Here is a 27617-nt window from a genome sequence, read left to right as displayed (position 1 = left end):
TAAGTTGGGAGTTTGGGATTAACACGTACACACTACTATATATAAAACAGATAAACAACAAGGATCTACTGTACACTACAGGGAACTATGTTCAATACCTTGTAATAACCTATAATGGAAAAGAATCTGAAAAAGAATATACACACACATATATATTTCTGAATCACTTTGTTGTACACCTGAAACTAACACAACATTGTAAATTAACTATACTTCAATTTTTAAAAATGGGTAAAAAAAAACCCTTAAAAAACAAGGCAAAACAAACATAGAACAACACTTGCCTTGCACACCACACCCCCGATTTCTCACGAAATAAGAATCCTGTTATAATCTATCTCATCAAGAGTATCTTATCAGGACTTCTCTGGTGGTGCAGTGGTTAAGAATCCACTTGCCAGTGCAGGGGATATGGGTTCGAGCCCTGGTCCGGGAAGATCCCACATGCCGCAGAGCAACTAAGCCCGTGCACCACAACTACTGAGCCTGCGCTCTAGAGCCCACATGCCACAACTACTGAAGCCCGTGAGCCTAGAGCCTGTGCTCCCCAACAAGAGAAGCCACTGCAATGAGAAGCCCGCACGCTGCAACCAAGACGCAACGCAGTCAAAAATAAATAAATAAAATTTTAAAAGAAGTATCTTATCAAGTTTCTTTAGATATGTAGGTAGCTCTCTTTTTGTGGGTCATATGGTTTTTGTCACAACTACTCAACTCTGCCACTGCAGCAGGAAAACAGCCACAGACCATGTGTCAATGAATGGGTATGGCTGTGTTCCAATAGAACTTTATTTACAAAACCAAGTAATGGGCTGACCTGGGCCACAGTTTATTCACTCACACTCTGAAAAATATCTGGTGGGTAGAAGGAAAGGCCAAAGGATATGTGAACCTGAAGTTAAATGTGGACACCCATCAAATCCTTTCAATCCTCCCTCAGAAATCTAGTCTCACATCTTGCTTCTCCTCCTTACCCTTAAGCTTTCCTTGTCATCAGAGTCCTCTTATCAAGTTAATCTTTTGCCATTATGTCTATCTTTACAACACTTCCAATCTCACCCCATCTCTGACTTTGAAACATTACTAGTGGGAATGTAATGGGAAAGAGGTTGGTGGGTTTCTTATAAAACTAAACATGGGGTTTCCCTGGTGGTGCAGTGGTTGAGAGTCCGCCTGTCGATGCAGGGGACACGGGTTCATGCCCCGGTCCGGGAGGATGGGCCCGTGAGCCATGGCCGCTGAGCCTGTGCGTCCAGAGCCTGTGCTCCGCAGCGGGAGAGGCCACAGCAGTGAGAGGCCCGCGTACCGCAAAAAAAAAAAAACCAAAAAAAAATAAACATGATCTTACCCAGGAATTGTACTCTTGGGCATTTATCCTACAGAAAGGAAAACTTATGCTCACACAAAACCTGTATGAAAATGTTCATAGTAGCTTTATTTGTAATAGCCCAAACTGGAAACACTCTAGATGTCCTTCAAAGGGTGAATGGTTAAACATTTACCCTATGTACACACTATGGTACATTCATGGAATGGAATACTACTCAGCAATCAAAAGTAATTATTGATATTCACAACTACTTGCACAGATATATGGGGAATTAAGGTGAATGGGCAAAAAAGCCGATCTCAAAGTGTTACATACTATAGGATTCTATTTACAAAACATTCTTGAAATAACAAAATTATAGGTTGGGAGAACAGATTAGTGGTTGCCAGCAAGGGTTAGAGATGGGGGAGAGGAGATGGGTGTGGCTATAATGGGATAGCAGGAGGGGGCCTTGCGGTTATGGAAGAGCTCTACATCTTGATTGTGGTAGTGGTTACACGTGTGATAAAACTGCACAGAGCTACACACATACACTCACAAAACTGTAAAGCTGGTGAAATGTGAATAAGGCCTGTGGACTACACCAACGTCATCTTCCTGGTCTTGATACTGTATATAGTTATGTAAGATGTTAACATTGCGGGAAACTGGGTGTAAGGTACATGGGATCACCCTGTATACTTTTTTGTACCTTCCTGTGAATTAAAAATTATCTAACGGGCTTCCCTGGTGGCGCAGTGGTTGAGAGTCCGCCTGCCGATGCAGGGGACACGGGTTTGTGCCCCGGTCTGGGAGGATCCCACATGCCGCGGAGCGGCTGGGCCCGTGGGCCGTGGCCGCTGAGCCTGCGCGTCCAGAGCCTGTGCTTCGCAACGGGAGAGGCCACAACAGTGAGAGGCCCGCGTAATGAAAAAAAAAAAAAAAAAAAAAAATTATCTAACGATAAAGATTTAAAACAAAGCAGGACAACAACAACAACTGCAGATTTCTTCAGCTCCCTCAGTCTATCTTTAGGTTGTAAATAAGGCACTTTTCAATCTACCACAATCTACATCTCTAGCTTCACTTCCTACCATTCTCCTCTAGTAACTCCTATAGTCACCCTAAACTTGTCACTGTTTTCTGGATATGCCATGCTTTAGTCTGTTTCACATTCTGTTCCCTCTCACTCTCTGCCTGCCAAACACCTTTAAACCACTTCAAATGTCACCTAATGCCATCTAATGTACCCGTCTCTGACAGAGGTAGTAACTGCTTTATCCTCTTGGTTCCCATAGAATTTCACTCATACCTCCAAGTATCTCTACACTATATTGTTTTACATACCTATTTCCTCTACTAGCTTATAAACTCCTTAAGAACAGGGACAAAACTTGATCCACGTGTCCATCTATCTGCCCATATATATATAAGGGCACTAAAATGTCTATGAATTCAATCAAGTTGGGAATCTTCTGCAAAAGATGACAATGGAAGTGATGACAGTAATTACTCTTATTGTTATCTTTTGCAAAAAAAACTGTCCTGCTAACTACTGTAAGGATGGAGCTCAGGATAAGGAAACATAATTCAAATGCAAATCATTCTTTATAGTCATCTTTTTTAGAAGCAATTTTGAAATGATTAAGCAGAATTTTCCTTGCTTCTGTTCCCTATTAGTTTACACAATCAAGTGTATAATTTACACGTAACTTATAATTTACATGTATAATTTACACGTAACTAGTTATTATTATTGAGAAATGCCTCAAAGAACCCAGATTTTTTGAGGAGGAGGAGGCTTAAATCATTTATTATTTTGTCTTATATTCTTCTCTTTTTTTGAGTTTCTTTATACCCACTTTTTTTTTACATCTTTATTGGAGTATAATTGCTTTACAATGGTGTGTTGATTTCTGCTTTATAACAAAGTGAATCAGTTATACATATACATATGTTCCCAGATCGCTCTCCTCTTTCATCTCCCTCCTCCCACCCTCCCTATCCCACTATACCCACTCTTTAGCAAAAGAATCATTTTAAACAAAGTCCTCTAAATATATATCAATCTATTTTACTGCCTTAAATATTAATTCATTCTCAAAAAGGGATTAGATGATCTCATTAAAAAAAGGAAGTTCTTAAAGTAAATTAAGATAAAGGATGTGAGATGGAATCTAAAAGTAAACTGAGAAATATTGCTGGTGCCAAATACTTAATAATGAGACCAATTCTATTATCATATTAATTTCTAAATTAAAAAAAAATCCTACACACATATGTGTCTCTCCACTAAAGAAAATGTCTGAGTATACTAAACTGAAAGATCATGGACTAAAAAACAAACCTATTAATAACCTTCTGGTGTCAAAGATTACTCTAAACAAGTTTAGTAACCATGAGTCACTGTTAAATGGCTATGCTATGAAAAGGCTATTCCCTTCCCCCCTCTTAAATATGCCAGCAAACTTACTCCTCTCATGAAATGAGTGAATATAGCTATTCAACACTGTGAACACATGCATTCACAGTGATGAAGGGAACCAAGGATAAGCTGAGCAAGGCAGCTATACCTTCTTTACATAGCATGCAGTGGGCAGAGTGTGTAACCAGTCATTATGTATGCAGATCTATGGGGCTGTCAGCAATGAAAGAACAAATTCCACTCCACCCCACGCCCATGCCCCAATTACCTAAAAATAGGGATGGTAAGATAAACCGTGTTTTCTAAAAGTATAAGGAAAGTAGTTTTCAAATTCTCTTTAAAAGGTATGGCACAGTTCCTAAGGGAGTGATCTATTTGTATTATAGACAAGTCTTAATATGGCAACTGTGTACCATACAGAACAAGTAAAAACATCAACACACTACAAAGAAAGAAACACTCAAACGTTATATTTATCATTTTGTCTACAAGATCACAAGAAATGAGTGAGAAAATGCCCATGGATATCATGAATAAAGCAAAAACAGACAAAATTTTACCATGGGTTTGGCAGATCTAGGAGTGAATACCACCTCTGATTCTAATATAACAGGTGTTCTAGGAAACAAGAGCTTTCTTCATGTGGATCGTGAGAATAATAACAACAAATAATTCTACCTCAAAATAAGACGGAGGCCTATTCTCTACAAAGGCACCTTGCAAAATATGGCGTTGGATATAACAACGTGTCAATCGTACAAAGCTTGAATTCCTTCTAAAAGACCTAAGTGACCACCTAGCCCACACCAATACACATCCAGAAACAGGAACCTTGCGATCTCCCATGGAAGCCAACTTCTACTTATTATTTTCCCTAATATCAGGATGAAATTGGACTCCCTGTTTTTCCTCCACTCACGGGGCCTTAATTCTATCTCCTGTCACTGTCTGGAAGCTTCCCTTATCTGATATTAGATGATCCCCTAAAAACATTTTACTAAGAGCTCTAGGGCTCAAATTTTATTCTTTCTCTACATCACATCTCCAGTTCATTCAACTGTTTCTCATGGCAGAACTTTGAATTTCTGTACTAACCTGGTCACTCCCCTCTCAATACACTCTGGTTTCTCTACATCCTCAAATATGGACTTATTATCTACACAGAGCAGAAGATGATCATTTTGAATTTAGTGTTTTTCTATTATTGCAACCTAGGTTTTCAATAGTCTTTTTTAGGTGCTTTATTACATGATCTATTTATTCTCAGGGGGAACATCTGTGGTTTCTAAGCCACCTATATCTCAGTTGGTACACGGATAGTCTTTTACTCTCTTCATCGAGTTATAATTAACATACAACAAAGCACACATATTTAAAAGAGTACAATTTGATAACTTTGGTCTTTTGAACACACCTCTGAAGCCCTCGAGACAGTGAACATGCCCATCACCACCATGATTCCACTGTAATCCCCTCATACCACCAACCCCACTCTAACCCTCCACATACATCCCTGCCAACCCCAAAGCAATCGCTGATCTGTTTTCTGTCATTACGGCTATTCATAGAGTTTTGTATAAACAGAATCATACATTATGTACTCTTTATAGTCTGGCTTCTTTCACTCAACACAATTATTTTGAGATTCATTCATATTGTTGTGTACAGCAATAGTTCATTCCTTTTTATTGCTGAGTAGTATTCTATTCTATGGATGTGTCACAACAGGTTTATTCACAGACCTGGGCAATTTCCTGTTTTGGATATTCCAAATAAAGTTGCTATGAACATTTATGTAGAAGTCTTTGTATGGACATATATTTCTTGTTCTCTTGGGTAAATACCTAGGAGTGAAATGGCTAGATGTAAGTTTAGCTTTTCAAGAAACAGCCAAACTTTGTTCCAAAGTGGTTGTATTATCTTACATTCCCACCAGCAGTTCCAGTTGCTCTGCATAACCACCAGCATTTGATATAGCCAGTATTTTCAATTTTAGCCATTCTGATAGGTGTGAAGTGGTATCTCATCATAGCTTTACTTTGCAATTTCCTAAGATTAATATCTTTTCAAGTGCTTATCTGAAATCTGTGTATCAGCTTTGGTGAACTGTATACTTAATCCATTTTTTTTTTTTTACTGGATTGTTTGTTTTCTTTTTGAGATTTCTTCACATATTCTCAATGTAACCGTTTATCAAATATATGCTTTGCAAAAATTTTCCTCAGTCTGTGACTTGTCTTTTCATGCTTTCAACAGTGTCTTCTGAAGAGTTGAAGGTTTTAGTGTTGGTGAATTCCAACTTATTATTTTTTTCTTTTATTGAGTATTCTTTTGGTGTCATATCTAAGAATTCTTTGCCTATCCCAAGGTCATGAAGATTTTTCTCCTGTTCTCTACAAGCTTTATAATTTTAGGTTTTACATTTAGTTGTGTGATCCATTTTGAATCAATTTTTGTATATGGTATGAGGCATGGGTCCAACATATTTTTTGCACGTGGCTATCAAATTGTTTCAGCACGAATTGTTGAAACTACTGTCCTTTCTCCACTGAATTGCACTCTTACCTTTGTCAAAAATTGTCCATACATGTGTAGGTTTCTTTCTGGATTCTCTATTCTGTTCTACTGATCTATTTGTCTATCTAATATGTCTTTATGTTGATATCACACTGCTTTGATTACTCCAGCTTTATAATTCTTGAAATCAGATGGTGTGAACTCTCCAACTTTTTGTTCCAAGCTGTTTTATTCTAGGTCTTTTGCATTTCCATATATATTTTAGAACCAACTTGTCAATTTCTATTAAAAAGTCCACTGGGATTACAATGAAGTTATAAATCATTTGGGAAGGAACTGACATTTTAACAATATTGAGTCTTCCAACCCATGAATAAGGTGTATCTCTCGCTTACTAAGGTCTTTCGTTCTCTTAGCAATATTTTGTAGTTTTTAGTGTGCAGGTCTTTCATTTCTTTTGTCAGAGTATCTCTAAGTGTTTCACATTTTTTGATGCTATTCCAAATGATACGCTTAAATTTCAACTTTGGTTCTGTCATTTCTACTACAGAGAAATACAATTGCTCTTTGTATATCAATATTATAACCTGTAACCTTGCTAAACTCAACTACGGTTTTTGTAGATTCCTTCATTTCTGAGTAGGTGATCATGTCATCAATACAGGTTTTTACTTCTTTCTTTCCATGCCTTTTATTTCTTTTTCTTGCCTGACTGCATAGTCTGCAATCTACAAGTACAAAGTTGAATAGAAGAGGTGAAAGTGGACATCCCTGTCTTATTAGTGATCTTAGAGATAAATGAGCCTTTCACCATTATGTATAATGCTACCCGTAGGATTTTTTTTTAACATCTTTATTGGAGTATAATTGCTTTACAATGGTGTGTTAGTTTCTGCTTTATAACAAGTGAATTAGCTATACATATACATATATCCCCATATCACCTCCATCTTGCGCCTCCCTCCCACCCTCCCTATCCCATCCCTCTAGGTGGTCACAAAGCCCACAGCTGAACTCCCTGTGCTATGCACCTACTTCCCACTAGCTATTTTACATTTGGTAGTGTATGTATGTCCATGCCACTCTCTCACTTCATCCCAGCTTACCCTTCCCACTCCTGCTGTCCTCAAGTCCATTCTCTACCCATAGGGTTTTTATAGATGCCCTTTACTAGGTCAAGGAAGTTCTCTTCTATCCTAATTTGCAGAGTTTTTATCAGGAATCCTAAAATTTGGTTTAGAATTTTTGCGTCTATGTTCATGAGGGATATTAGTCTGTCGTTTTCTTGTAATGTCTTTGATTTGGGTATCAGGATAATCGTGGACTCATAGAATGAGTTAAGAACTATTCCTCATAAAATTTCTGGAAAAGTTTGTGTAGAAATTGTGTTATATTTCCCTTAAATGTTTGGTAGAAATCTCTAGTGAAGCCATCTGTGCCTAGATATTTCTTTGTGGGAAGATTATTAACTAAATTTTGAATTACTTTAATAGATACAGGGCTATTAAGGTTATCTATTTTTTTCTTGAGTGAGCTTGAGCCATTTGTGTCTTTCAAGGAATTTGCCTATTTCATCTAAGTTGTTAAATTTATTGGCAAATAGTTGTTCATAATATTTCCTTATTACCCTTTTAATACCTATAGAATCTGTAGTGATGTCAGCTCTCTTATTCCAGATATTGGTAATTGTTTTTATCTCCTGATGAGTCTTAGCTAGATTTTATCAATTTTATTCAACTTCTGATAGAACCAGTTTTGGTTTTATTTTTTGCTCTGGCTTTTATTTAACTAATTTCTGCTTTGATCTTTATTTATATCCTTTCTCCTTACTTTATAATTTGCTCTCCTTTTTCTACTTTCTTAAGGTAGAAGCTGAGACCTTTCTTCTTTTCTATCATATGCATTTAGTGCTATAAAATTTCTGAGTAATGCTCTAGCAACATCTCACTAGCTCTGCTATGTTTTTATTCCACTCAAATAACTTTGATCCATGAATTATTTGTAAGTATGATATTTAGTTTCCAAATATTTTGGAATATTTCCAAGGCTCTTTCTGTTATTGATGTCTAATTTAATTCCGCTGTGATCACAGGTATATGTCACATACATTTAGCCTTTTACTAGCTGATTTTCTGCCTACTTCTATCAGTCATTGAGATTGGGGTACTGAAATCTCCAATTATAATTGTGGATTTGATGGTTTCATCTTCTTGTTTTATCAGTTTTTGCTTTGTTTTATTTTGCTTTATTTTAAAGCTGTTATTAGGTGCATAAACATTTAAGATTGTTATGTCCCTTGGATTAACTGACCCCTATTTTATCATGAAATAACTATCCTGGATAATATTCTTTGCTCTGAAATCTATTTTTGTCTGATATTAATAGAGCCCCTCCAGTTTTCTTTTGACAAGTGTTAACATGGTATATCTTTCTCCATCCTTTTACTTGTAACCTAATTGTGTCATTGTCACTTTAAGTGCATTTCTTGTAGGCACATATAGTTAGGATTTTTTTTTTAACCATTTTTTAAAACCAAAATATAGTTCATTTACAAAGTTGTGTTAGTTTCAGGTGTAGAGCAAAGTGATTCAGTTATACATATATATAATATTCTTTTTCAGATTCTTTTCCATTATAGGTTATTATAAGATATTGAATACAGTTCCCTGTGCTATACAGTAGGTTCCTGTTGTTTATCTGTTTTATATGTAGTGATGTGTGTATGTTAATCCCAAACTCCTAATTTATCCCTGCTATACCCCCCCTTTGGTAACCATAAATTTTTTTTCTATGTTTGTGAGTCTATTTCTGGTTTGTAAATAAATTCATTTATATCGTTTTTTTTTTTAGATTCCACGTAAGTGATATCATATGATATTTGTCTTTCTCTGTCTGACTTATTTCACTTAATATGATAATCTCTAGGTCCATCCAGATAGGACTTTTTTGTCCAACCTGACAATCTCTGGCTTTTAATTGGAGTGTTCAGACCATCTATACTTAATGTGATTATTGATATGGTACATTTGAGTTTATCATCTTGCTATTTGTTTTCCATTTGTTCCATCTGTTCCTTAAAGCCATTTTTCCCTCTTTTTCTGCCTTCTTTTGGTTTAATCAAATATTTTTAGTAATTATGTTGTATTTTCTCCTTTGGTATCTCATCTGTTTAGACCCTAGTACAGAGTTATACTTTTATCTGTACTGCATTTTATCAGTTACAATCATGTCCTTCCTCCAACTCCTGCCCCACTACCCCCAGCTAATTGACCCTTCTTTGGTGCCTGATTTAGTCACCTATAGAGTTTCCTATCTTTCTCCAATTTTTATCATTCACAAGCTCCGCTAATTAAACCTTTTAATTCTCCTCAGATAAATCAGTGACAATAAATGTTATTAAAAGTTTAAAGTTGGGGACAGTATCCTGCAACAGACCACCAAAACCCTGCCTAGGTGCTCAGAGTTACCACTAATCAGATCCACTGGGTATAATTATTCATCCAATCAGGAAAAGTGTCCCCTAAGCATCCTGAATTACAGGGGAAGATAATTAATATAAAACTATATGGAAGATACTAGGACCAACAGGGTAGATCTCTTGAGAAGGGTCATTTATCTCACTATTTCTGTGGGTGGTAGCACTACAAGGGAATGTGATACTTGGTCACCATCATAAAGTTCAGAAGATATCTGGCTGGGATACCCTCTTATTGGTCATAAACTCAACATACAAATTATTACAACATTCTCAGTAATACATGTTTTATCCTATTCAGTAGAAATTAAGAGTTTAGAAGAGTTACCTTGACAGAACTATGTTAACTCTGTATTCCGTTTTCAATAAATAAAAAATAATTATTGAGCTGTCTTTGGAAGGCTTATGTTCTAACAGAGGGAAGAACTAGTAAAAACAACAAAAAAAAATTATTAAGTATATTAAAGGTGTTAAGTGATACACAGAAAACCAGAGCAAGACTGGGGGAACAGGAATGCCGGGGACTAGGCTGCATTTTAAATAGGGGGTTGGGTGAAAAGTGACATTTAAGCAAAGACTTGAAGGCAATAAGGGAGTTAGCCAAGCAGAGAGTTGGAGAAAGAACATTCTAGGTAAAGGGGACAGCCCAATGCAAAAGCCATAAGGCAGGAGTGTGACTGAAGTACACAAGGAAAAGCAAGCCAATGTGGGGGGAATACTAGGAGAAGGGACCATTGAGGTCACAGGCCTGACTGACCAGGGCAAGGGTGGGCATTTATTTTTTGGTAAAAGCACCAGACAGGAAATATTTTAAGCTTTATAGGACACATAAAGTCTCTGTTGCATAATCTTCTTTGCTTTTTAAACCAACCCTTTAGAAATGTAAAAACCATTCTTAGCTCATGAGCCGTACAAAAACAGGCCTAGGCAGGATTTGACCTGTAGAACTTAGTTCAGCCCTTGTAAGGATTCTGACTTTTACTCTAAGGGAAATATTATTTGACTCATGTTTTGAAAGAATCACTATGGTTGTGGAAAGGCAAGGGAGACCAGTTAGAAGAATACTACAGTAATCCGGAGCAAAGATAATGGTAGCTCAGACCCAGGTGGTGACTAAGAAAACGGGGTGAAGTGGTCATTAGAGTCTGGCTTTTTAACACCCTCCTTCCCCCCCGCAATAAAGTGGATGTATTTGCTCATGAATTGGATCTGGGAAGTGTGAAAGGAGTCATGGATGACTCAAGACTTTTGGCCTGAACAACTAGAAGGATGGCGTTAACCATTATTGGAAAGACTGTGAGTGGATGTGTGAAATGTGTGTTTTGCTTCAAAACAAAGTAGAATTCATATTCCTTAAATTCCAGCACAACTTTGTAGCTACTTTATTAACTCTTCCACAACTTCAGAATCATTTTTTGTCAAGGTACAAAAAGATCCTGCTGTGATGTGAATGGAACTGCTTTAAGCTTAAAAATTAATTTGATAAGAAATGGCATCTTAACTATATTCCATCCAATAACATGGACCAAGTATTCTTTTGTACCTCTGAATAAGGTTTTATAGTTCTCTTCATATAGGTTCTGCATACTTCCTGATGAAAGTATTCCCAGACACCTTATTTTTTTGTTGTTGCTACTGTAAATAAAATACTTTAAAAAAAAATTACAATTTCTAGATCGTTTTGATGGTATTTAGGGAAGCTATGCATTTTGTATTTAGCTGCCCTAGTGAACTCTCATTTTCACACTGATTCTCTTGTGTTTTGTAAAGATATATGAATATCTCAACATTGTAATTTCCCCTCTTTATTTTAAATAGCTGTGTTTTTTATTTCTAAACTGTTTCTTTATGCGTTGCCTAGAATTTCCAGAACAACTCTAGATAAAAAGTCATAGCAAGCACCCTGGTTTTAATGGGACTACATTCAAGTTTTCAGTCTTAAGTATGATGCCGAAGTTGCTTTTCGTGGTTTTTAATTTAGAGGTTATATTTTCATCTCTCCATTGTTTTCAGGTCTCATTCCCTCTTCACCATTTGCATTAGTGCTATTTCCTTCTGAATCTTGATAAGACAGTGAAATCAGAAAGTTCAGGGTTTTCCTCCCTATTTCTAATCTATTTCAGGATAAGTAATTTGCATTGATTGCTCCTCAATCTTCAGAGTTGTCCCCTTCCTTTGAAATAAAATTTATTTTTCATAAATTTAACTAATTTTCTTTGCTTTATTTAGCAGGAGGTCTATTCTTGCTTAGGTTTAGAGCAAGAATTCTCAACCTCTGTGTTACCAAAAAAGGTTCCCTGAGACCCTTTCAAGGGGTCCATGAGGTCAAAACTGCTTTCATATCAATGTAAACACATAATTTGCCTTTTTCCACCGTTGCCATTTGCACTGATGGTGTTGACCTCTAGCCTAAGTCAAGGCAGTGACAACAAACTGTAGTAGTTATCATTGTAGTTTTCATCATCACGCACTCAGCTTCAAAAAACTCTTTCACTTAAGAGTGTCATGAGAAAGCAGGAAAAAAATTCATTTTATTAAATTTTGACCTGAGTATACATACAACTTTTTAACACTTGGTGTGATAAATAGGAAGTACACATAAAGCACCTTCTGCCCCTTACTGAAGACTGCTTGTCTTGAAGAAAAGTACTTGTATGATAATGTTTGAGCTATGAGCTGAACAAACTATTTTCTTTATGGAACATCACTTTTCCTTGAAAGAAAAACTGACAAATTATTCCGGCTTGTATATTTGGCAGACATTTTCTCAAAAATAAACAAAGTGAACCTGTATCCTTAAGGAAAACAACCAACGAACAGTATTTGTTGCCAGATTTGAATTTTGAAATTTGAATACAACATAAGTAAGTTTGACCACTTTCCAAAACTTATACTTTTCTGATGAGATCACAGTGGTGATATTTTAAAATGTGAATTTTTGATACTGAATAATGTGTCAACGTTTGGAAGATGTATGTAACTCAGTGATCCAATATTTTCTAAATGACCAGTGCATGTTACAAAGTCATGCATGGATAAAGGACCTTTTCAAAGTACTGAGTACGAAAAGTTCATTTATACAGTTTGAGTCTATTACAACCAAGAAACTATCAACTGTTGAATTTTGCTGTGGTATCAAAAAATATTCAAAATTATCTGAAAGGCTATTAAAATACTCCTCTCTTTTCCAATTATGCATCTGTATGAGGCCAGATTTTCTTCATATACTTCAACCAAAATAACATAACAGCCATCTTTAAAAGAAGTTAGTTTCATCATATTATTAACATTTATCTACATCTCTAAGGTACGCAAGAAACTGTCTAGAATTTCCATGGAAGATCTAAAGTAAAATTGAATTATAGAAAATTTCACTAATTGTAGATTGCTTCCAGTGACAGAAAGATACAACTAAATAGCCTATAATTACAAATCTTAATCCCACGAGTGCGAAATTCCTTCCTTTATAAGAATACAGGTAAACCACAGTCTTAGACTTAAAAATATGGTAGAAATTAAGCAGTTTAAGTGTCAACTCAAAACAAAAAACAACCTGCTAAAATAAAAGATAGGATGGAAAACCCTGTTCCAATCAAAACACTCATCCAGTGAATCATCAGGCATCCAGCCCATGGGAGACAGGTACTGTGGAGGGCACAGGTGGGCCAGAAATGACACATGGGTCAAAGAGCTCAAGGTCTAGTAAGGAAGAAAAAATATGACACAAATAAATTCATGTTGAAGATGGCAGCACTCCTGCCATTTCCAAAGGAGGTGGCCAAATGGTAGATTCATTTTAGAGTGTAAGGGTAAGGTCGGGAGAGGGAATATTCTGGGAAGCCATATGGGAAAAAGAAATGAATTGGGTGGTTCTGAAAAATGAATGGGGGCTGAGGGGAAAATGGTGCAGGGGTGAAAACAAGACAAAGACAGTATGGCTAATTGTTTGCTATTAATTGCTTTCAATGAACAGAGACAAGCTGAGATTGTTAGAGCATATAGAAAAAGGGAGAAAGGGGTTGAAATTCACCTAGAGAAGCACAGGCCAGGTCACAAAGGGTCTCGTGTGCTATGTGAGAAGGCTGAACTGAAGGTTTAAAGCAGGGGAGATATTTCAGAAAGAGCCCTAAAGAGGCTACTGCTAAGGTCCATAAAAAAGGTCATGAGGATTTTCGTGAAGTAGGAATGGAAGTTGCGATCAATTCATAAACCCCTTAGGAAGTAGGGGTTCATACTATTTATTGAAAGATGATTTTTTTTGGGGGGGGGACAGATTGGTATGAAAGTCAGGTTTTGGCCTGTGGTGACTGGGTAGAAGAAGATACTTGTCATGGATACAGAGAACACAAAAAGAAAATCAGGAGAGGTTATCTCCCTAAGAGGACTACCAGTGGAAACACTGATTTCAGAAATGAGATAAACTACATCAACAATGAAAAAAAAAACCCGAAATTTAAATAGAATTGAAAACCTCAAATGAAAAACTGAGAAAAAAGTCAAAAATGTATTTGTTAGATGGCAGTACAGGAGAAAACACGTGGTGTTTAAGCACCAGCAAATGCCACTTTAGGACTAAATTTTAAAAACCCCAAATAAACCCAAATTGAGATTTACTGATTTTTAGAAATCACCTCATAACTTGTCTTACATTTGCTCCTAATCAAAAGATTAAAAATATAAAATAAAGCCAAATACACACCTTTTCCGCTTTTTTGTCAGAGATGTCTTGCTTTTCCAGCACGGCCATGCTCTCCTTCAGGTTCTTCACGATGTCTGCAGGAGATTTGTGAGATTTTCCAAATGGGAACGGCATGGCGGCAGCGACCGGCGCCTCACTGCGCTCTGCCTGCTTCACCTGGGGACACAGCACATGGTACAAGTGAGAAAAAGTGAGGTGGATAGAAGACATACTTTCTAAACCCTAATCTGAGAAGAAAAACAGTGTTTGAGAAAGTTACTTTATATCGCTTTCAAAATCAGTACTAGGAAACCCACAAATATATAAGAAATGATAATAAAATTACAGAACACTTTGTACTTTTCAAAATACCTTTTTAATCCCCTGCCCTCCTAACCACCCATTTGAGGAGGAACATGATGGTGCTGACGATGGAGGGTAACTAGCACTGCCAGGCTCCCTATTAAGCAATTGAATCCATCATCTATGGGATCTTTTCAAACAATTCCCCGAGGACATTAATTCTACTCCCATTTACAGGTAACGTTGAATGAGTTGAATAACATTAAGAAACTGCCTCAAGGTACTAAGGGGTAAAACCAGCTCAGGTCTGTCTTGATCCAAAGCGTCCTTAATCACCACACTATACCTCCAATTAATAGATATCTCTGTTTCACAGTTGAGGAAACTGAGGTAAAAAGTTAGGCAAGGAGCTTAGCCAAAAAGCACTAGCAACAGACCCACTCTCTAGGTCTCTCCAGATGCGCCTTTTCCAGTGTTCATGCTGATGCTGCTTCCTCAGCATCCTGTGGGTACACCCTTCCTCCTCTTCAGTCAATCCTATGGTCTCAGGGCTGGAGAGAACCTTGGACAGAGCCTTGGACAAATCTCCCATCAGATCCTCAAATTCTTTAAGTGACGGTTTCAACGTGTACTTTTTCTGCCTGGATATGAATATATCCCATGAAGGAACTCACTGCACAAATTCTGGGGACAATGAACTTCTGGAAGTTCTTAAAATTTTGCAGGTAGCAGAAAACAACATTTCAACCACATAAACCACAATATTACATCATGCAAAAGGAGGACATCAACTATTCCAAAAGGTCACCATGAAAAAACAAAGTTAACAAGATAAGCAATGAAAGTAACTTGGGAACATGTCAGAAGTTACAATTTCTTTCACTAAATAAACTAAAATAATTTACACTCACAGGCATTAAACAATCTCATATAAGATACCAAAAGACAACACTTTTCCGAAGAACCTTATAGATCACTTAGATGAGTGATTTTCAAACTGTGAGTTCCAAACTCCTATATTTCACCATCCCTGGCACCCACTGCCCACCTCTGCCAAAGTGGGGAGAGGTGGGTCTCAGATACCTCAACCCTACTTTGGTTTTTTTCCCCCCATCAACATAAAATATCTCTGTTGAACAGCATCATAACACTTCCTTTGACCTATGCCTAAGACTTCACTGGAAGAAAGTATTGGAATGCTTTTTCTCTAAAGTAGGAGATACAGTGAACTGCATATCTGTTTACAAATAAACATTTAGGGGAAAAGAACGTGCAAATGAATGCTAACAAGAAGCTTACAACTAAATCATGAACAAGTATGTTATTTCTTGACATGCTTTGATATGATGTTTTGACCCATCTCTATACCGAAATATCACCTATATAGTTCACCTTCTGTCAGCTTATAAATCCTCTTTTGATCACATTAAAACCACATCTTCATTAACCAAAGGGAAATGTCCTCAAACACAGGTTCTAAATTTACTTCCAAATATTTTTTCTACGACAAGAAGTTTGGATCAACTACAGGTGGCTGTTACATTTTTCTCTCTGATTACCTGGCAAGATGGGACCCAAATTCTGGATCATTCTTTTCCATTACTTTTTTCTTTTTATTTATTTATTTATTTAAAATTATTTTATTTTTTTTGAAGAAGGGTAGGGGGCAATGCAGCCTGCTTCTCTATAAACAGAGTGGATTCACACTCACAATAAGTCCTATGAAACCATAATCTTCCCTGTTTGTACTCCACAAATAATAGCAGTGATCTATAAGTCAATGCTGGGTAAAAGGTGGGAATGTTTAATGGAATTTTGCAGGAAATGTTAGGGTGCCATGCAACAGAGATATTTTCAGCTCTGACTCAACGGTGGAAGAAGTGACTTTCCAGGGCAAAGGGGGTTTTAAAAAGTCCTACCAAAAAAAAAAAAAAAAAAAAAAGTCCTACCACACACCAAATATTGGTCCATAGCTAAAGAGTACAGCTGCAGAAGAGAATACATATATAAAATGCTTTTGTTGAGGGAAAGGGGAAGCATGACACAATCATTCCTCTTAATTAATACACTGGGCAGTCAAGATTCTGCAGAACATATAAACTAATAAAACTATACTTTGGGCTTCCCTGGTGGTGCAGTGGTTGAGAGTCCGCCTGCCGATGCAGGGGACACGAGTTCGTGCCCCGGTCCAGGAGGATCCCACATGCCACGGAGTGGCTGGGCCCGTGAGCCACGGCCGCTGAGCCTGCACGTCCGGAGCCTGTGCTCCGCAACGGGAGAGGCCACAACAGAGAGAGGCCCGCGTACCGCAAAAAAAAAAAAAAAAAGTATAAATAAAAACTATATCATATAGTTCTTACTTTAAAGCCTGAGTGCAATAATTAAACAAATCCTTTTATTTCTTTCATTTACGTCCTCAAATCCATCAATTCTTGATCAACACAACTAAGACAGATTTGGGGGGGTCAAAAACAAGGAAATAATACCCCTTAAAACTTCTGCATTAGAATTTGTTTCTTATGTCTAAGTTTGCTTTGCATTAAGCTTATGCTAATGTATGCCACTCAGCGTTCCAACTTTTTAAATAATTAATTGAAAACATAGAAAAGTTTAAAATTCATGAATGGCTGCTAAGTGATGACCAAGTAGGTAGCCAATACATGTGCCTAGAACATTGCTAAAAGGCTGAGAAATGCGTTAAGAAATAAAAATTTTAATAAACATGTTAGATTAATATGCACAGAGCTACTAAGTATTTATCGTGTTCCTGACTTTAATAAAGAAAACAAAAGCAGCTATTGAGGCAAACGTTATAATATGGTGAAATCATGGATGTGTCATATAAGCATGTTCATTAAAGATGGGGAGAAAGATCCCAAAACAATTGATCAAAAGAGGGAGTACCTCTGGGGAGCAGGAAGAGAGTGGGGGACTGGTATTTTTTCTTACAAGCTCTTTTTGTAACTATTTGCGTCCTTCAATTTCACATGTATAATTTGATAAACATAAAACTAAGTGTAGGGCTTCCCTGGCGGCACAGTGATTGGGAGTCTGCCTGCCGATGCAGGGGATACGGGTTCGTGCCCCGGTCCAGGAAGATGCTTGCGTACCGCAAAAAAAAAAAAAAAAAAAAAAAAAAACTAAGTGTAAAGAAATCAATGAATAATATAAAACAATCTATCCTTAATACATAAAAAGTACTATTCATAAAACATTTCCATGGAAGGCTGAATGACACAGAAAAGTAAGGCTGCCAATTTACTAATCTTACTCATCTCCAAAGTCAGAGCCAATAAAACCAGCAAACTTTGATCATGATCTATAAGTAAGAAAGCTATTTAATGTTACACACACGTGCATGTGCACACACACACACAGAGCTAAAAAAAAATATGGATGACTAACCTAGATCTCATGAATCACTAAGTTTAGAGACAATAAAGAACAACCTGAAATCCACACGAAGATTTGGAACCACATACAAACTTAGTTTAAGGGTTGAACATGAAGCTTCAGTCTCCTTACTTCAGTCCTTACAAGCAATAGAAGTGAATCCCTTCACAGAATAACTCATGACCTTCCAACAGTGCTCAAATGATAGCAAAGGCACCACTGAGAGTGAACTCTCCAGCCCACACTGCTTTCTCCCAGGAGTGGAGACGGTGCCTTGAAAGGGGCCTGGTCCACCATCAAGCAGAACTATTCACAGGGTTCTGTCTCCTTGAAGGATGTGAAACACCCAGGTACATGTCTGAGTTTTGGAACTGACAATCCCAAGAGTATGAAGATGCCAAAGCTGGAAGTAGCAATGGTTAAACAAAGGATAAGATGGTTACAAGACACTTTTCACCTGCCTGACTCTCATTTCCCACTTTCTTCCTTTGTCATACGTGTTTGAGAGAATTCTAGGGAACAATAACAGCAAGAGTTCACTGAGTAAGGCCCTTCAATAACTTTTCATTGCCCTTATGGTAAAATCCAAATTCCCTACCATAGCTTTACCCATCTCCAACTCGCACAGCCCACAGAGGCTCGCACAGAGGTCCAGCCACACTGAGGTCCTTTCTGTTCCCTAAATATGCCAACTACCTCTAAGCCAGAGTACCACAAACTTGCAAGGATGGTAAAAATCTTAATTTTTAAATCTAAATGGATATATGGGTTTTCACTGCCACTCAACTATTCTGTACATTCAAATTTCTTCTTAAACTATGTTTTGCCTAAACTATGTTTCAGACATAACTAGAGTTCATGAAGGAAATGGACAGAAATACGTACTATAATTGAAAAAATTCATTTAGTTTTCAAATACTCACTTCCCCATCCCTTCAAAAAAAAAAATTGGTTCATAACAAACCTCAGTAGGAGTCCTTGGGCTGAGTCAAAACTACCAATGCCACTGGCAGAACGCCAGCCATGTCCGCATTTAGAGGGCTGTGGAAACCCGTGCCTACCATCTCGCACGCTGGCGGTAAGCGTGCTCCTGATGGTTTATTAGTGGTGTATGCCTGAATCCCAAAGGTAAAGAAGAGTTAGAGGGGAAATATAACTTGAAAATTGGGAGGAGGGAGGCCAGGGTGGGGAATAATTTAGCATGCTTTTAAACTAAAATTAATATTTATGAAATAACATGCTAAATCTGCATGAAAGGAATTTGCAGGAACATTTAGCACTGTTACACCCCTTAGGTTTCATGCATTTGTTTTTCTGTCTTTCCAAATGCTCTTTCTTTCTGCCTTTAACTTAATGACTCATCTTTTTTCCAATGGTGATGTACTTTAAGGTTCTATCTTGGCTGTCTTCTTACCCTATATTCTCTGAGTGATCTCATCTTCCCACGTTTTCAACAACCTGAAATCTACCTCCAGCCCCGACCAATCAGCCTACATTTCTAACTACTGCTCCTGAAAGATGTCCTCAAGGCAACTCAAACTTCATCCCCAAGTCCTGCTTATTTTTCTAAATTCCCCTTCACAGTGAATGGATCCATTGTTCACCCAATCACAAAACCTGGTCACCATAGCAGACTCTTTCCACTCATTAACTCTTCCATATAATCAGTTCACAATTTCAGTAAATTCTGTTTTCTAAATCTCTCTGTCCCTACAGACATCAAGTGTAGACCCTCGCTATTCTCCACAAAGGGCAGTGGTTGTCAATGGGGCCAATATCACCCCTAGGAGATGTTCTTGAAAATTTGGCCGCCACGATGACTGGGACATTTACTGACCCACTGAAATCACTTTAAAAAGGTGGGTGGGGTTGCTTTTTGTGCCACTGTTCACATAAGCACAGTCCTTAGCTAGCTTCTATATCCTTGGGGTAGGGAGGAGAGGGCTAGGCTGGGAGTCAGAATAAATGAAGTTTTTCTATCTACTCCTGCATCTATGTCCATCACTGAGTGTTAAACTTCTAGCTTTTAAAAAATGGTTATACTATTCATCATGCAAAATTCAAACATTAAAGGACTACTCAAGGTAGAAAGTGAAAATCACCTGCAAAGCCTATAGGGACAGCTAGTATTAACAGTTTGATATATATTTTTCTTTTTGTTACTTGCTCTATATTTGTGGTCTTTCACATGGCGACTCGACTCTTCTCTAAAACAGATGGAGACCAGATGATAGCAGAAATGGTCACCTCCATCTTACAAAGCACAAAAACTTCAAGTCACTGGTCTGTTAGGTTAATACTCCTCAGAGTACAAAGCTCCATACCAAGAAACCGCTGGAGAACATACAGAACACCCACTGGGAAACTAGAAGGGTAACACCATTAGCTAGGACTGTTAGGCACTGACCTTCTTAGGCAATCTGACTGCTTTGGGCTCATGCAACATACCCCTAAATGCAGCTAACTCTAGTCACCTATGTACTGATAAATATTGAAAAGTAGTCAAATGGTCCATAAGCCACTAATTAGGACATTCATTCATTCAAGTACCAACCGTGCACTCACTATGTACCATACAAACTTAAGGCACCAAGAGTGGCTGCTCTCAAGAAGACAACATTCTGGCATATATGGATGTGGGTGTATATGTTTTAAGACAATACAGAAAAGCTCCTGAATGACAACACATTCCTAAACAGTTGAGTTCACAGGACTCTGTGCTAACATATATGTTAGATCTGACTCATAAACTTGGTGGTCAAATGCCAAAACTGCAAACAAAAAACCCCACATACAATAATAAGACTGTTACAGAGGACTATCAAGGTACTTAATTAAGCAGTCATGGAAAGTGTGAAATGTCGTAAACATTTGAATCCATTTTTTAGATAGCTGGCTCTGAGACCTAAATCCCCTGCTTCTAGGGTTAATGTTACTTGATTCAGATAAATATTAAATATCTACAACATGCTAGATCTTGTGTTAGGTGCTAGACTACCCATATAGTAAGGTAGGGCAATTATATAAGGCACAGTAGTTAATTACATGGGCTTTAAAGATAACCCGGGTTCAAATCCTGGCTTCACCATGCCTTAGCTGACTTAGACTTTTCTAAGCCCCCTTTCCTCATCTCTAAAATGGGAGAAACAATAGCAACCTAACAACTTGGTATAAGAATTGCATGTGTTTCAAGTGTTTAGAACAGCATCTGCATATGGTAAAATTTGAATAAACAGCAGTTAAGCATAATTACATGGTTTTTTTTTTCCTTCTAAAATCTGATTCATGATTACTGTTTCCAAGGCCAAAATGGGTTTTAAAAAAGGTATCCAGGGCTTCCCTGGTGGTGCAGTGGTTGAGAGTCCGCCTGCCGATGCAGGGGACACGGGTTCGTGCCCCGGTCTGGGAGGATCCTACATGCCGTGAAGTGGCTGAGCCCGTGAGCCATGGCTGCTGAGCCTGCGCCTCCGGAGCCTATGCTCCGCAACGCGAGAGGCCACAACAGTGAGAGGCCCGCGTACCGCAAAAAAAAAAAAAAAAAAAAAGGTATCCACACAGACTGTATAGCAATATAAGATGAGTGATCTTATCCTTTTAAAACCTGCATCTAAAAGTTTTGATTCAGTTTTTGGAAGGATAGGCTACATGCCCTTCTAAGCTGCAAATAAGATGCAATGACTCAGCTCCATTAAAATAAACCATGGATAGCTTTAAGAAGCAACTGGACCTTTGGTTAATTACCAAAGCTACCATATACAAAGCTCATCATCAACTATGTCAAAACCAAAATTAAGTGTTCAAGAGCATACAAGACGACCTGTAAAGTGTCCTTTGCAATTAATGTATCTTGATCAGACTTTCAGGGGCCAATGATGTGCAACACTGGATACTATGCAGGAGTTAGACTGACATTTTTTTATAGCCTAGATGGTAAATCAGATGGTTGCCATGGTGGTAATAGTAGCAATATTTTAAATAATGTAAGATCTCTCCTACAGTACTACACTTCACAGTTTACAAAGCCCCGTCACTTCTCTGTTTAATCCCTCCCCCAATGACCTCTCACTTCATTCAGAATAAAATCCACACTCCTGACCAAGGCCTGCAAGGCTCCTTGTGATCTACTGCTCTCTGTCCTCATTTCTTACACTCGAGGCTTTAGCCACACTGCCTGGCTTGACATTCCTGGGCCCGGCCTAAGTGCATTCCCCATACTGTTCATGGAGAGTTCTTCGCTCAGATCACTATGGCTCTCTCCCTCATTTTACTCACAGGGCCTTCCCTGACCAATGTTTCCAAAAGAGCACCTTTCCCCTAATCTCATCTCCTTATCCCGTTTCATTGCTCTTCCAGTACTTGTCACCATTACCTGACATATATGTCCCAGGAAAAGGACTCTGTTTCACTCATTCATTGTTGTATACCCAGACCCTGGAACAGTGTCTAGAACACACTTGTAGAATATCTGTAGAACGAGCAAACTATCTTTTGATTCTCAAGGAAAGAGTAGAACTCCTTTGATTCATTACTAAGTTTTATTTTTTTTTCTATTCTGTAGATGAGTAAACTAAGGCACAAAGATATTGAATAATTTGTTCAAACACCATGAAGCTAGTTAGTAAAGTGGAAGAGAAAGGACTTCCAAGGTTTTGACTCCAACTCTTAATGCACCATCTATCAGATTAACCAGTGTCTTTCATATGACAATGAATATGTTCACTATGTATCAGGAGACTTAAAAATGCTTCTCTCTTAAACCTGCTTCTCTTAGATTTATGTACCAATATGGCAGCTGAATCATTACTTAAGACAGTTGAAAAAAAGGGAAAAAGCCCCAGGAAATATAATTGAACATTGTGAACTCATTTAAAAATCAATTCTTCTGAAGATTTCTACTGACGTGAAAAAATGCCCACAATTCCTTTTAACTGAAAACACTTTAGATACAAAGGTGCACATATATATTTATATGCACCACATATACATATGAGTGTATATATGTATATAAAATAGTCATGTGTTCTATATATGCAAACACATATGTTGACTAAGAGAAAAAAAATCAGAGGTTAATAATGGGTAGTGAGAATGTGTGCTCCATATTAAATTTTTCTTAATGTTAAATATTTACAATGTACATGTACAGTTTTTTCCTGATTATAAAAGTGCTATTAAAAAAAATTAGTACAAGATCATTCCCAATAAAAGGAACCAGGGCTCCATGAAGGAGCAGGAAAATATATAAGATGAGCCGAGCCTAGGGCATGTTACCTCAGAAAGCAAAGATGGATGAGGTCCTGCCAAAAAAGACACAGGAGCCAATCTGAAAGGCTCCCACAGGCCTAAGATGGTACAATTTTGGCATAAAAAAGAAAAATTATTACAATGAATTGACATGCAAATTAAAATTTGCATATATAATATGTTATGTATTTAATAGTAGTACAAGTAACAATAATACAGTTAATATAAAACATTAAAACCCATGAAAATTATAATACTAAAAAAGAAAATTCATTCGTCACCTTAGAGTTTGTGAGAACTCAATACCCCCCAAACTGGTAAATAAAAGAAAGGGAATGGCACATTTATCCTGTCTTTACTGCATAGCCTGTATTTGAGGGTAACCAAATAGTTGAAAGGGAAAGTTTTTTTATAGAAGATTCATATAGTTAATAAATGTAGAAAGAAAAGTAGAAAATTATCATTTTGTAATCCTTGATGAAATAAGGGATCTAGGCAACAATATCAGCAGCCATTAAAATCATAGGTGAAAGGTTGATGGAGAACTTCATAGTAGATAACTGGAGCTGATAACTTGGAACACTGATCTATCATTAAAAATAGGAAAATCAGACATCAATGTGTCTCATGATAGGATGCAATAGGAAGTACAAAGGTCCATCTATAAAAATATTTGATCTCCTTTCCTCCACTTAAAAAAAAAACTGAAGCTAATCAAGTTCCTAAACCTATCAGTCTATAGGAAACACGGGAGATGAAGGAACAAGTTAAACATCACATGGAATCACCAAGTCAAACCCAGAACAAGGGCCCCTCGACAAGACGAATATTGGGTTTCTGCAGCAAATCAAATAGCATTAGCAGAGCGGGGGCAGGAAAGGCAGTGGAGAATGTTAAGTAATAAAAGAAACTCACTAGACATAGTCAAATATATGGCTCTTCTCTGGAGCCTGATTCAAATAAACAAACTATACAAAAGATACATGGGCAAGTCAGGAAAATTATACTGGGTAGGATAATTAAGAAATTACTGTTAATTTTCTTAGGTATTATAATATAGTAGATATGTAAAAAATATCCTTATCAATTAGGCATACATACTGAAATACAGGTGATTTGGGATTTGCTTCAAAATACTACAGTACCACCCCTCCCTAACAGTAAGGTGGGGGGGACAGATGAAACAAGGTGAGCAAAATATTAGTAACTGTTGGAGCTAGAACTTCATTATACTAGAGTATTTGAATATACTTGAACATTTTCATAATTTTTAAAAATCAGTAATAGAGAACATTTTTTACTCTAAAGAATTGTTATGCTTCTTGTAATTGGTATGTCCATTGTGCTTTGCTTTTGCTTTTTTCCCCTTTATTTGCCTAAACGGTCAAAGTTAAATTTATGTATAACTGCAAAGTGATCACCTTAAACCATGTTTCTCACATAAAAACAACCCTTTCTCCTCTATAGTCTCACAGCTCTTACTTAACTGTTCCAATGTATATGTGTTGTCATTCTGTCCACTGTAATGCAATAAACTAACTTATCTGCTGATGGCACGGGAAAAGAATATCTACAGAGGAAATAGGTACACACAGGCAATGCCTTCAATAGCTGACTTATAGTGCCCCTCCCTGAAATTCTTGGAAAACTACAGCAATGCCAGCATGAGTATCCCCGCCTTGGGAATGCCCCCCTTTTCTCTACTTGTTCAAAATCCTGCCCATGTCTAATTCCACTTTTAAATAACAGCTCCTCCATGAAGACCCCCACAGTAATCTTCCTCCTCACTCCTGAGCTTTCAAAACCTCGATTATAGTGTGCTTTTATTATTTACATATGTATCACCCTCAATGAGTCAGGAAGCCCCAAAACTGAATGTGGCAAAACTGAATACCAGCCAACATGTTACATTCTCGTAACATTTGGCATATTGCTTTGCATTAAGACTCCAGACACATGTATTGAGTGGAACTGAAAAACAGTTCTCAAAACAAAGAAGGCCACAGAAACGATTGATACATAAACAACCAGGAGTTAACCAGAAAGTTTTAATCTGAAACCCAGCCAGAACAGGGTTAGGGGCCACCACCTAGATGGTCTTGGAGGATAAGTGAGCAGGAAATCTAGGTAAGCACCTATAATCTAGCTATTGCTATGTACAAAGTTGGACCCACACCTGCTCACTTAACTGTTCCAATCTATAAGTTGCCACCTGTATGTTGTTTGTGCCATGAATATAAACATGGAAAAATTCTGACTAAAGTGTAATAGATTCATGTAATTAACCAAGATGAAATACTGAAAGGGTGGATCTGGGTTCCCAAGATTGTGGCACAATTTGTAGAACCATCCTGTTTTGGATCTTCACAACTTTTTTGCATTGACTTTTTATTAATGTTATATTAGAATGAACTTAATTGACTGATCACTTGGGCATTATATTGTGATGTGTATTCTCTAAATCCAACACTTTCTATCCATGAAACTACCCCTTCCCACTTTCCCCAATTTCTATGGTAAATACTTGCTGTACGTCTTTAGATTTACATAAAAGGTCCGTCCTGAGATCCCATGTTGAACGTCTACATCAGAATTCAAGGCAAGTCTTTTGACTTCAAATTCTCTTTGTATTTATTTGTCCTATCATCTTACAAACAGATCAAGTATCACAAAATGTACAACATGGAAGTATGACTTAATTATCAAAAAGTAATCAGAAATAAATGTTCACTGTCTTTTTAAAAATATTGATCTTTAAATTCTGATCAAATAGACAAAAGGCAATTTCTAAGATTATTATGAGTTAAATAAATATGAAAAGGACACCCTTAACTGTCCCCTCCCCCCCCCGAAAAAACCCCCCACAGTATCAAAAAACAAAAATTGGCCCACATCTCTGTTCCATATGCTTTGGAGAGGACTTTTATTGCTCATCGTTGACAACCCACGTTCCTTTTTTCTATTAAATAACAAGTGCATTGCATAGAGAGCTAGGAACTACCTTCCAGTTCCAACTAAAATCTCCCAAACACATGTATAGGTCTGAGTGACCACGAACTTCTCCAGCCACTCATCTTTTGGGAAAATGTCATATTAACTAAAACAAATCTCCTTTAGGCATATGCCTAATACTTTTTCCCAGATCACTTTTTAAAAAGAGAGATTGTTGGAGACCTCAAATCTCTAACATTTTCAGAATTTAGAAGTGTAGGTTAGGGTAGACTATTCTTGGTGGAACTTTCTCCATGACCCTAAAGCTAAATGCACCAACTACATACATCACATCATACGGACCATTAATTCTGTTTTTTGTTGTTGTTTTTATTGTTTTTGGTCATCAAAAGTAGTAAATAATCACTAGGTGAATCAATCTTTAATAGTATTCCCATAAATTTAAATTTCTAGAAAAAATTCCTATTTTAAATTAATAGCTTTTGTTATGTATGAATTACAGATTGAGAACTTAATGAAATGGGCTTAGTAAATACAATGTTTAGAAATAATTTCACTTTTGTGTTCTTCTAATAGGCTTTCTATTAACCCTTGAAAGTTTCTTTTACTCACACTAAACATGCGAATGTCAAATTATGAATGTTTATGAAATATGCTCTAATGATAAAGTTCATTCTTTATTTGAACAACAAAGCAAGAGACACCTGTTTATAGGAGAGAGCTTTGCTTCAGACAAAGTAATTTTTAGACAAAAGCAGTTTTACAAGGATTTTTTTAAAGCACCAGCTCTTGTTAAAAAAAAAAATCTGTGTATTAATTTTACAAACAGGAATCTCATGTTAAGCCTCAAACACTTTTTAAGAGAACCATACTACTAGTGTCAAGTTTTACTGTGGTAATTTCAGTGTATCATGCAGTCATTAAGGATTTCCAAGACTAAAATTATGGTAATTAAGTACAACAGAATACTTCAAGCTACCTTAGATCCTTTCTGGAACAGGGCAGGGCACATATAAACAACCACTTAAACAGTTCTAGAATTCACTTAGAGATATGGCTGGAAGTATTTTAACCAAACTGGAATTACCTAAGTAATTCTTAGGAGTTAAGACTGTATCATGTTTCAGAGCTCTCTGACTTCTTTCTTGTAAGTTTAAATTTTAAGCTTAAAAATACACACACACACACACACACACACACTAACTTGAACCTGGCTTCTGCAGAAAAGTTTGCTCTTATACATCTGCTTTTTGCTCCATCTGAGTATTGGCCCCATAATAGTTTTCAAATATCTTTTGTTGTTTAAAAGAAAGGTAGTTTG

General features: G+C 37.1%; 1 protein-coding gene across 5 annotated transcripts in view; it reads right to left on the bottom strand.

Annotated features, from left to right (window-relative positions):
* CAB39 (calcium binding protein 39) overlaps positions 1-27617 on the bottom strand; it is an 87249-nt gene that overhangs the window by 36629 nt on the left and 23003 nt on the right. For all 5 annotated transcript variants that reach the window (XM_049712529.1, XM_033425613.2, XM_033425630.2 and 2 more), the window contains one exon: positions 14426-14581. In XM_049712529.1, the coding sequence (XP_049568486.1) occupies positions 14426-14539 (114 nt within the window). In that variant the 5' untranslated portion in view covers positions 14540-14581. The remainder of the gene's footprint in view (positions 1-14425; positions 14582-27617) is intronic.

The sequence above is a fragment of the Orcinus orca genome, chromosome 7 (assembly GCF_937001465.1).
Source record: "Orcinus orca chromosome 7, mOrcOrc1.1, whole genome shotgun sequence".
Classification (NCBI taxonomy): Eukaryota; Metazoa; Chordata; class Mammalia; order Artiodactyla; family Delphinidae; genus Orcinus; species Orcinus orca.
This window is presented reverse-complemented; position numbering and strand designations above follow the sequence as displayed.